Source organism: Bison bison, unplaced genomic scaffold (assembly GCF_000754665.1).
Source record: "Bison bison bison isolate TAMUID 2011002044 unplaced genomic scaffold, Bison_UMD1.0 scf7180017864301, whole genome shotgun sequence".
Lineage (NCBI taxonomy): Eukaryota > Metazoa > Chordata > Mammalia > Artiodactyla > Bovidae > Bison > Bison bison.
Window position 1 is genome coordinate 1,779,508 of NW_011494873.1, and position 11,829 is coordinate 1,791,336.

Sequence of the window (11,829 nt, forward strand, 5' to 3'; positions counted from 1 at the left end):
CTGTTCCCCCCACTGCCTGGCATCTGTGCCCTGCGCCCACCTCACCCCGTCCCCTCTGCTCTCCGCAGGTTTGACATCTACAGGAAGGTGCCCAAGGACCTCACACAGCCAACGTACACTGGCGCCATCAGTGAGTAGCCCCCCGCGTGCCCTCACGCCACCCTCCATACCTGTGCCCATCCACCCCTGCAGAAACGCTGGGCCAGGGTGGGAGACGGGGAGACAGGCAGAGGGAAGAAAGGACGGGCATCCTGCCGGGCCCTGTGTCTAGTCAGTCCTTCAGCCCAGCCGTGGCCCTGCTGTAACCCCACACAGCATAGCATCACCTGTTTCTGGAAGGAGACACCAGAAATCATCAAGGGTAGCTGCCCCTGGGAGGGGAAATGGGGCCTGGGGGTTGGAGGACGACTTTTCTCTCCACACCTTTCAGACTATGTGAGTTTTTGGTGTAAGGATGTTTCTATCCCTTTAAAAAAGTAACCATCTCTCACAGATTTGGGTTTCTGACTGCCAGTCTTCACTAAAAGGATCCAGGCTCCCGGGAGAAATGGCTGAGAGCAGGGCTGGGGCAAGAAGTGTACAAAATAAACCTGGACTCCTTGTGCAGAAAAACAAAAAAAGTGCACAGAGGGAAAAAAAGGGTGGGGGCATGTCACCAGGCCCCAGGAGCCAACCCGAAAGAGGGCAAAGCCCAAGCTGCGGCAGTTTGAGTAACACAGTAAATAATGGTATGGACTTCCCTGCTGATCCAGGGGTTGAGAATCTGCCTGCCAATGCAGGGGACATGGGCTCGATGCCTGGTCTGGGATAATTCCACACGCTACGGAGCAACCAAGCCCATGCACCTCAACTACGGAGCCCGCGAGCCAAAGCTAAAGAGAAGGCACCGCATTGAGAAGCCTTTGCACTGCAACTAGAGAATAGCCACCACTCCCTGCAACAAGAGGAAGCCTGCGTGCAACAGTGAAGACCCAGCATAGCCATAAATAAGTGAAACAAAAATAATAGCACTATTGGCTTATTGCCAAAGAATTAAGAAAAAGGTCCGTGAGTCTGGAGTGATCTAAATAAATGGGGGAGAAAGGATGGATCTTCCTTATAGAGGAATTCTAAATGATATATATTAATATACCCACTTCCAGGAGGTACAAATCAACTCTCCTCTCCTGGAGTGTGGGCTAGTGACTCGCTATTAAAGAGGACAGAATGGAAAGGAAACAGTGACTATGGTGGAGACATCCAGAGGTGGCCCCGTGACTGAGTGACGAAGGTTAGCATCAGCCAGTGAGAGAGAGGTCACGTGGATGTCATCCATCCGGCCCCCACCGTGGGGTGTGATGGGAGGAGCACCTCACCTCCGTGGGATCTTCCCCCCAAAGCACAGCCCGGTGCAGTCATGGGAAAGCAGCAGACCCCCCCGCCAACCCAGCCTGGGGACCCTCTTCAGGACACCTGGCCAGCACCCTTCAAAAGTGGCAAGGTCTTGAAAACCAAGAAGAGACTTGAGGAACCGTCACAGATTTGAGACTAAGGACACAATGACGAATGGCAAAATGGGATCCCAGGCCAGGTCCTGGAACAGAAAATGGGCACCAGAGGGGAAATTAGCGATCTAATAAATCTGTAGCTTAGTCAGCAGTTGTAGTGTTAATTTCTTCAATTTGACCAATATACCAGCGTTATATAAGGTGTTAACAAAGGGGAAGCTGAGTGAAGAGTGTATGAGAACTGTCTGTGCTATTTTTGTGTTCTATTATTATTCCGCGATAAAGTTTATTTTAAATAAAAACAAACCAAAAGCAGCTTGCAAGCAGGAATGCTCTACCCACATTTTCCCAATGAGAAAATGGACTCAGAGAAGCGAAGCGACTTGTCTGAAGTTTCACAGCTTGCAAGAGGTGGGCCTCCCTGTACCCACCCTCGCCTCTCCAGCACTTCATGTGGGAGAGGGACCCTCCCCGTGGCCAGCCCCCTGAGCGGGGCCCTGGAGCAGGGCAGTCGGACAAGAGGCCACTGCTGCCTCCCAGAGCAGGCTGCTGTCAGGTCGGGGATGACGCTGGGGACTCCCTGCAGCCCAGCCAGCCCTGCCAAGCTCTCCGTCCTCCAGCTTCAGTCATCCAAGCTCCAGGTGCCTTCTGGAGCCTGGACCTCCACATGCCTGGAGAAGAGGACAGAGCAGCCTGGCAGCAGGCTTCAGGTCTGGCAGAGCTGGGTTCATTCTCTCGTTTAGCAGCTGGGTGACCTTCGGAAAGTCGGTGCACCTCTCTGAGCCTCAGTTTTCTGATCTGGGGATTAAATGTGATCACACCTGTCAAGCATAGGATACATGCCAAACCCTCCAAGCTCGGACCACACGCCTCTTCTCATTACTGTCCTCCTGGAGCCCACGGCCCATGAGGATCAGCGACTGCAGGAGCTGTGGCACTTCGTGCCTTGATCCCCAAGGAAAAGGTATTTGGGGGACATGAAGAAAGGGGCTTGTTCATCTGTCCATTCAATGAATTTGTGAACCTTGGTCACAAAATTCCAATGAGGTTTCCTGTCTTCTTCCTACAACCATCCAAGAGCCCAGACCATTTCTTTGCAGGCTCTGCAGTCCTCTCCCTTGTCAAATATGTTTAACAATCAGGTCTGTGTCCTAGAATTAAAAAAAAAAACATATTCAGGCTTTGCAATACCTGCGTCATCATTTTACCTCCTCTCTCCAGGCGGAGCGTGCCAGGCACACCATCGCTCCCTGCCCTTTTCCAGCTGATGTCTTGCACACCTTTCAGACCAGCATGTAGATGGCCACCACGTGCCTCTTTCCAGCTGTGTTGTGTTCCATCGTCCAGCCACCCCACAGTTTATGTAACCAGCCTCCTGAGGCTGGGCGTTCTGATCCCAGCTTATTGCTATTACAGACAGCCTTGTCCATATGTTTTTGTATCCTTGTATGGTTATTTCTGTAAGGTAACCTTCCTAGAAGAGGAATTACTGGGTCATAGGACATGTGCATTGTAAAATGTAGAAGGTACTGCCAAATGACCCTCCGGGGACATGGTCTGCTTTGCAGGCTTGAGCACAGTGTGCAAGAGGGCAAGTTCCCTTGCACAAAAGGAAAGGCGTAAACATGGGAAGCCAGCCCTTACCGACCATTTAGTGAACAAATATTTATCCACCAGGTCTGAGGCCGGGCCCCGTGCCAAGTCCTGGGACCACGTTGATGAATGGGCTTCGGTCATTGTCCTTGAAGAGCACATGGCTGAGCAGGAGGGCAGGCACAGAAACATGCCATTTCCTGACGTCACCCTTAGTGCTATTAATAACCGAAGGAAGCAGCAAGGGTGTTGGAGACTCAGAGGTCGAGGTTTGAATTTTGCCTCCTGCACTGAGGCGGCCGTGTGGCCTTGGACAAACCCCCCGACTTGCCAGCGTCTGGGGTCTTGGGTCCAGGGCCCCCTTTGCTGGTTCCACCGGCCTCCCAGGAGCGAACGTGGGGTCACATTCCTACTGTCCCGTGCCCAAGTCAATTTCAGAAGAAGTCTGGAGTCAGCGTGCCTGAGCATCTTGCCCAAACATGGACTGAAAAACGCTTCAGTATCAGAAGGCTTTTTTGGTGGAAATGTTTCCTACCTGTCTTCACGTTTCTCATTCATTCACTCACTTGACTCAGATGTTTATTTCCTGCCTTCTCTGAGCCAGGTGCTCTGCTAAGCCCTGAGGCCCCAGTGGTGCTGAGCTGTTGTCTGGCCCCCAGTCTGGAAACAGTGTAGGAACAGTGGACCCGCAGCCTGGGCTGCTGGACGCTGCGACTCTGCTGAACAAACGCTGCGCTCACCCCACTGCTGGGTCCATGCCTGGGCCATCTGCAGGCTTGGGGCAAGGAAGGCAGCTAGAAAATTTGGATTCCTCTCAGTTGGCATTGACCTTCAAAATCACCTCCTAAGTCTGTGCCTGTTCATCCTTATAGCAACCAATTGTCTTCTGGGACTTGAAGGTGGGATGGGAGAGGTGAAAATGACTGAAATGTGAGTCAGAAAAGGTGTGAGATGCAGGTAAAGGGTGCTTTGCCCAGCTGGCTGTTTTTTTGTTTTTGTTTCTAATCAGGAGGCATCATAGCTGCAGTGGCTTATTTGCAGGTAAGAAGGGGAAGGCTGTGAGTCTGGGAAATTTGGATTGCCAGCCAGTCTTCTGCAGTGGATTTGTTCAGCAGCTGGAGAAGACATTTGACATTAATTTCTATGCCATGAGAACAAACCACATGGCCACTCTGTATAAACTGATGTGACTCCTGCCTGGACATAGGTTGCTGCATGAGCAAAGCATGTGGACACTGTTCTCTTTGCTTAGAGGAAAAACTCCTATGCTCGTGGCAGGACACAAGACTGTAGGGGCAGTACCTCTGGGCAGGGGGCTCTGGGTCGGGAGTGAGAAGGAGACTTGCATGGTATGCCTTTTTATACAGATTGATGATTTTTCTTATCATTTAGAGTAAAACCCTTAAACTCTGCTCATACAGCTTTTCTCACAGTTTGGAAGAATGGGGGAGTCCCTCCAGCATGCCCCCTATCTGGGTGTGGGTTTGGAGGTTTGGTGGGGACTCTGGGGTGTCCCTGTGCCATCCTTCTCTTGGGCTCTGAGATCTCAGGGTCCTTTTCTTAGGGCATTGGCTGCAGAACGGTCAGGTTTCAGCCCCTCCCAGTGTGTTCTGGGGTCAGACCCTTCCCTTCTATGAGCTTTCATTTCTGCACCCTCCACGAGGGCTTGTGCCCTCTGCCACACGGCAGCGTGACGTGATCTGTATCTATGAACGTTCCCACAACAGGGCATGTGTTAGGTGCCCCTCAGACACTTGTTCTCCGCCTTCTTCCCTCCGAACACATCTTTGCCTGTTCGTTTTACCATGAACAGGTGATGCAGTAATAACACTGCTGCTGCTGCTGAACACCTGGCTTCAGCATCCGTCAGGATGGCCTAGTCCCCCCGGTGCTGGCTGTCGAGAATGCAGCTGAATGTAGGTGGGACTGACTGAGAACTTTTTTCTTCGTGGGAAACTGAGGGTCAACCCATTTGCTGCTTCCTGAAAGCAGCGAACCCACCAGGGTCTCCCTGATGACAATCCTAAAATGAGCTAATGCTTGCACCGTTATTACCTGTCAGGCACCATTTCAAGCCCAGAGTCTGTGTTGTGGAAACTCTCAAGCAGTCCCGTAAGGCAGGTGTTACTATTGGTGCCATTTTGCAGATGAAGAAACAAGCAGAGAGAGGTTAATTAGCTTACCCAGAGACACACAGCATGTGAGTTAGCAGGGACACGCCTCTATGATATACCCGGATGAGGCACGCTGAGCCCGTGTTCTGTATTTTGGGGCCTGGCTTCCTGTCTTCCACAAAGCCTATTATCATCTTCTACGTACCCAGTCCCAGGCCAGACGCTGGGGTTGTGGAGTTTTTGCCTTCCGGGTTATCCAGCTAGTGAAAGGCAGGGCTGCAGATAATCAATAACATGTGGAAGGTGTTCATATGGACGCTGGTAGCACAGAAGAAAGAGGGACCGGTTCCACCTCTAAGGCCTGGAGGAGCTTCCCACCAGAAGGGGCATTTGAGTTGGGCCTCAACCTGGGAGGATGAGTAGGGGTTCACCAGGCAGAGATGGTGACGAAGGAGGAGGCGTGAAGACGGGGAGGTGCCTTCCAGACAGAGGATCCTCGCATTTAGGGACCAGCACATGGCCCGGGGTGGCTGGATAGTTAGATGTTGCGGGTGCTGTTGGGAGATGGGGCTGGAGAAGAATTGAGGGCCAGCCCCAGGGGTGCTTGTTATGCCCTGCCCCAAGAAATGACTCCAGGATCACAAATCCCAGCCTCGCCAGGGGCCAGGCGGGCAAGACAAATATGAGTGACGTGGGATGACCCTGGAGCTCCGTTCCACTCTCTGTGTTTAGACTTGTAGGACCGTCAGTCCCTCCCACGGAGAGCCTTCTCTGGAAGCGCGGTTCTGGGTGTCCTCGGTTCTCACCTCAGATGGGGACTCGGGCACGTTGATGAGTCCACAGCACGTTGATGAGTCCACAGAGAGAGCCTTCTCTGGAAGCGCGGTTCTGGGTGTCCTCGGTTCTCACCTCAAATGGGGACTCGGGCACGTTGATGAGTCCATAGCACATTGATGAGTCCACAGAGAGAGCCTTCTCTGGAAGCGCGGTTCTGGGTGTCCTCGGTTCTCACCTCAGATGGGGACTCGGGCACGTTGATGAGTCCACAGCAGGCGGGGAGAGATGGCAGTGAACACCCTGCCTCAGCCTTGGAATCTGGGTGGCAGGAGGGAATGCTGAGGCCTGAGGCAAACTGGTGAGCTCAGGCCACCCCCTCGTGGAAGCAGGGCTCGATTGTTCTGGAGCAGCCAGAAATCTAGGCTGTAATGTGGCATCTGCACATTGGTCGATGTCGATTCCAGGGTTTTCTCTTGTTTTGTGTTCATTTTGGCTGTGCTGGGTCTTCATTGGGGTGCACAGGCTTTCTCCTGTTACAGTGTGTGGGCTTGGTTTCCCCACATCATGTGGGGTCTTAGATCCTGGACCAGCTATCGAACCTGCGCCCCTGCATTGGAGGATGGATTCTTCACCACTGAACCACCAGGGAAGTCCCTCCAAGTGTTAACATATATACCCACTGAGCGAAACAGAACACATCTGTGGGCCATTGAGGCAGATGTCATTTTGTGACTGATGTCTGTGTTAAAATGTTCTTGTGGGGAGAAGCTGGGCTGGCCCCTCCGAGGACTGGCACTGGTCCTTGGCCCGTAGGAAACCAGGCTGCACAGCAGGAAGGAAGCGGCGGGTGAGGAAGGAGGCGTCGTCCGCCGCCCCCCACCTCTCACATGACTGCCTGGCCCGTCTCTCCACTCCCACCCATCCCCCTCCATGGAAAAATTGTCTTCCGTGAAATCAGTCACTGGCGCCGGAAGGGTCCCGGGCTGCTGCCTTGAAGGATCTGACCAAACCTGGGGCTCTGTCCACATGGGCAGGTCAGGTCAGCCGGAGGTGGTCTCCCTTTGTGGGAGTGGGGCTGCTTCACGTGCAGGCCAAGAGGCGGAAGGGGCTTTGGGGGGGTCCGTCTGAGGGCGGGGGCCGGGCTCCTCCTGTCAGTGCCCACCACCCCTTAACTGGGCGTCTGTGTCGTTTCTTTCAGTCTCTGTCTGCTGCTGCCTCTTCATCCTCTTCCTCTTCCTCTCGGAGCTCACTGGATTCATAACGACAGAAATGTAAGTTATATCCCCCCCCGGGGTGGGCCATTCCAGAGGTTCCGGGGACCCCAGACAAGAAGAGGGAGGGGCTTGACAGAGGAGAGAAACCTCCGAACCTTCCGCCTCCCAGTTTCAAAGCCTGTGGCATCACTTCCTCCTCTGTTTCCTAAAGGGTTTTAAAGCTAGAGCGAAAACTAATGTCGCTTTGTTGAAGCCGAAGAGAAAATTTTGGTTGCCTTCTGGGGTCCGGATGGCGCCTCCTGGGTCCGCAGAGGAGCAGAAATCATTTGCTCATGTTTGCCGTCTCTGTGTTTGGCCAGTGGGCTTTTTTCCCTCTGAGTCATCACAGGGTCATTTGATGTTAGAGCTGGAAGAATTCAGAGGAAAAAAAGAGGGCAGCTTTCTACCCAAGTGGAGGCGAGGTTCTGACATCAGAGGGCAGCCCCTCCACCGCGTCCCCTCCCCTGTCCTGAGCCCACACTGGGTGCGGAGTCCGCGTGGGCTTCCTGGCAGTGATTGACGCGTTGTGAATGCATCCCGGATTCCTAGAATCATCTGTTGTCTAGATAACCCAGTAAATCCTCTGGGGCCTGTGTAACATCGAATGCCACTGGAATTATTCAGTCACGGCCTCATCAGATGCCCCTCCAAGATGAATTAGACCCAGAAGCTTCCTGCTTTCACCTCTGTCTTCCAGACCTCTTCATTTCCATGTTTACAACCCTGAAAGTCATCACAGGGCTGGGCTGTGGCCACCCACTCCCCTGTCCAACACTGGAATTCTCTTTTTCACTCATGGAATTTCTTGGTTTCCTGTGCCTCTCCGTCAGCCACAAGACAATAGGAAACGGGAAGCGTAGCTGTGCAGCCATCCCGCCTTTCATCTTCAGACGGCCCTGGGACACAGTTGTCCCCTCTTTACAGAGGAGGAAACTGAGGCTCTGAGAGGCGGGGGGCCCTGCCCACGGTCCTGCCTCTCCCCCACCCAGCCGCCACAATTCGCTTCTGAAAATAACTTTCTGTCCTCCTCTGACGTGGGAGACTTTGTCTTCCTTGTTCCTTTGATCCTGTTTGTAGCCCTGATGATACCAAAGCCCACATGGAGCAGTAGAAAGAACACTGGACAAGGCCTTGGGAGATCCAGGGTCAGGCCTCTGCTCAGTTACTACCTGCTCTGTGACCTTGGACAAGGTGCCACCCCTCTCTGGGTCCCAGTGTTGCTGGCCAAACAAGGGAGGGTACACCAGAATCAAGGCACCCTTCCAGGTCTGAGGAGGCTTGTCTGCTTCCTAAGACACAACCCCTTGACCAGGCAAGGGTCAGACAGAGGACTTTGTTCCCCCCAGAATGGATTCTCTCCTAGTCAAGTACGCACATTTGGGCCACTGGATATTTCACGGGTCATCGCATCGTGATTTGGAGGTAGAAGCAGGGAGAGCAGCCAGAAATTGAGACCCGCTGGCGTTACTAAGGACCTACTGTGTGCCAGGCACCTGGTGGTCTCTCCCAGGCACACCCCACTCCCTGGGAGGGGGGCTGCTGTGCAGACTACTCATGTTCTAGATGAGGTGAGAAGGGGTCCCCACGTGGCAGCTATGAGGAGGGAGCCCTGACCACGTCCCAGGTGCCAGGTGCAAGGCTTTACGTATTCCAGGCAGGGACGCTGGCAAGTGCAAAGGCCCCGAGGCAGGAGCTACCCAGTGTATGTATAGAGAGCTGGGGTGGATAGAGCAAAGTGAGCACACAGGGAGAGCAGAACGTGGAGCCAGTGGCCGCTGTGCACTGCCGTAGGTTCGTGCGGATCACCCTTGGTCCTGACCCCGGAAGTCTGGGGTCAGATCTGCCTGACTCACTCCTGTGCTGCACGCTCAAGAGGAGCCAAAGATGCAGACGCTGACACAGACGGTCAGCAGGCAAAAAAAATGGAATGTGTCAGGCAGTGGTAGGGCTTTGAAGAAAAAGCAGGATGGGAGATAAGGAAGGTATGTGGTGTTCTGTGAGATTTTAACAAGATTATTTACCTACAAGGACCTTAACATAGAGCCTTATATACTTTAATATCAGTAGATCCATATCACTTCAGACCTTTATTCATTTCATATTTCTTCCCTGTGTAACAGAAAAAAGCAGTGTGTGTAACGAGTGCTCTTGTGAGTGTTCATTTCTTTGTCCTTTCCTGAGTTAAGAAGGGGCCTCCCTCGCCTTTTGCCGAAGTCCTGAGGGGCAGTTCCTTCAGCTGATCCTCGGCTTCACCCATAGTGAGGCAGGGCGCTGAGGGAGCACCCAGCAGGTACGTTTGGACGTCAGAGCCGGTGACCGCGGCAGGAGGAGCCTGCGGCCGTGTGCAAGCCAGCCAGCTCGCCCGCTTACCAGGGCGGGGCCCACGCCTTCCCCAGGAGCACGGTGTGTCCCCGCCGCTCTGGCCCATTCCCCTTTCCAGGACGTCCTCTTCTTGGCTCCTGGGGGCATTCTGGACACTCTGGCCCCACCACCTGCCTGGAGAGGAAGAAACTTGAGGGGTGAGGGGCAGAATCCAAACACAGGGGCCGTTCACTCGGTGCTTGCCTTGTGTCCGGCTCTGGGCTGATGAGCACTTCCCCGTGGGGAGAGAGGGAGGGCAGGGGGGTGAGAGGAGAGGCCTGTGGGGCCAGAGGCTCCGTCCACGATGATGCAGTGACCTTGATGCCTCCTTTCTCTCTGCGGCCTCGTGACCAAGGAGCAGGAGCTGCCCAGAGGGCGTCCTTAAGGGCGAGGACTCCACGGAACATTCCAGAGGAGTCGGAGTTGTGCCTCAGGGTCCTTCCTCTCTCAGAAGCTTCTCTGATCACCCCTGGCCCCCAGGAAGCGCTGCTGGTCAGGAAGGACTGTGGGTCACAGTTGCTTTCCTTTTCGGGATGGCTGGCCCTCCCTGGCAGTCTGGTGACCACCATGGATCGGCCTCCCCACTCCCCACCCTGAAATTGTAACCCGAGGAGATGAGGTCACTGCTGGTGGATCAACATCGCTCCAGCACTGGCCTGTGGTTGGTTCTCAGTGACATAATAGGCTATTCTGACCCAGGCGGGTGAGAGGGAGACCTGTTTGTCTGCGTGGTTGAACTTTGACCCGGCCGTTAATTATCCATGGGAAAGTGGCCCTGCAGGGTGCGCAGAGGTTCCATGTTCGCAGGGGAATGGCACCCCATCCTCAGAGGACATTGCCACAGTACATTCCGGTCTTTGACTGCCCAGGCTCTGGCTCTTCTCCGTTATTAACTTGATGAAGATTTATAATTAGAAATATGATCACTGGATCTCTCCACTGATCATTTACAGCTTAATACAACACATTGTACTTTCCAGTTTTGATTTATAGTGGGTGACCATGTGCTGGTCACCTACATCAGCACTTTACAATGCTCGTCTCTTAATGGTCGCAGAACCCCTGGTGCCAGGTACTGCTGTTGGCATCAGCCTGACTTTATAGCTGGGGAAACTGAGGCACCAGGAGGCTAAAACCACAGCGAGGTTGGTTAGTGAGCTGTCTGAGCAAGAATCAGGCCTAAGCCTGTCTGAGGGCAAAGCCTAGACTTGGTACCAGGCCCCCCTATCCTGCCCTTTCCTGTTCAGAGCATTTTGGAGCTCTGACTCCAGGGACACGGGAACTCCTGTTTTCTGGTAGGAATAGTTCCCTGAGAGACTTGGATGCACCATTCTAGGGGGAGGGGGCTGCACAGGCAGGAGGCCCTTGCCCACCAAGTTGGAGCTTGGGTATTCCCCTGAATTAATTGGGCATTATCCTCACACGCAGGCCCAGAGTGGGGTGGCCAGTAGCTTAGCCAGGAGGAGGGGCTGGACGGCTCCCTAGGAGCCCAGGTTACCCACTCTGACGTCTGGATTGGGAGCCCAAGCTGGGTAGAGAGCCATGGTGACCACGTGGAGGAGCAGCGGGAAGCCTGAAGGTTTCTGAGCAGACTGATGGGATCAGGTTCGTGCCTCGGAAAGATCACCTCTTGCAAAGATGGGTGTGGGATGAGGTGACCCTGGAGGCCAAGGCCTGGTGAGGGGAGGCTGGATGATGACCCAGGACAGAGGGGCTGAGGGTCCCAGGGCAGTGGCTGTGGGGAAAGGGGAGAGGGGCAGGACTAGGTGGCTGGAAAAAGATGCTTTCTGGACATCCGCCTAGTAGGTCATAGATGGACTCACTTGCCCCTGGAACTGTCAGGATTTCAAACTCGGTCCCAGAAAGCTTGCCTGCATAACCTCATCCCTCTCTTACCACTCCCACCTCAGGCCCTTACCACGAGCCTCACTGCTGTGTAAGTTTCCATTAAATCAAATGATTAAGCATGGAGGTCAGCGACTTTGGGCAGGAATCCGAAGTATTCAAGTACTCTTCTAAAAGCAAATAAAATTGCTTTCCGTAGATGTCATCGGACTCACGCCTCAGCCTAGAATTTCAAGGCCCCCTGTTACATTCCACCTACCCTCCCCTGCCCATACCTCCCCAATCCCTCTCTTCCTCTCTCCCTACGTGGCCGCTGCTCACTGACCCCCATGCTGTCTGGCGTCCTCCACCTGGAATGTGCCTCACCCCAACAGAGGTCGTGAGCATGCACTTTCTGTT

At 53.9% G+C, this 11,829-nt stretch overlaps 1 protein-coding gene across 2 annotated transcripts in view; it reads left to right on the forward strand.

Moving 5' to 3' along the window:
• Positions 1-11,829, forward strand: part of ERGIC1 (endoplasmic reticulum-golgi intermediate compartment (ERGIC) 1) — a 113,206-nt gene that overhangs the window by 54,752 nt on the left and 46,625 nt on the right. Inside the window, exons 2-3 of one of the 2 annotated variants that reach the window (XM_010851295.1) lie at positions 69-130; positions 7,170-7,242. In XM_010851295.1, the coding sequence (XP_010849597.1) occupies positions 69-130; positions 7,170-7,242 (135 nt within the window). Of the gene's footprint in view, positions 1-68; positions 131-6,899; positions 7,011-7,169; positions 7,243-11,829 lie in introns of those variants that run through there. The other variant, XM_010851294.1, reaches the window with a different exon arrangement.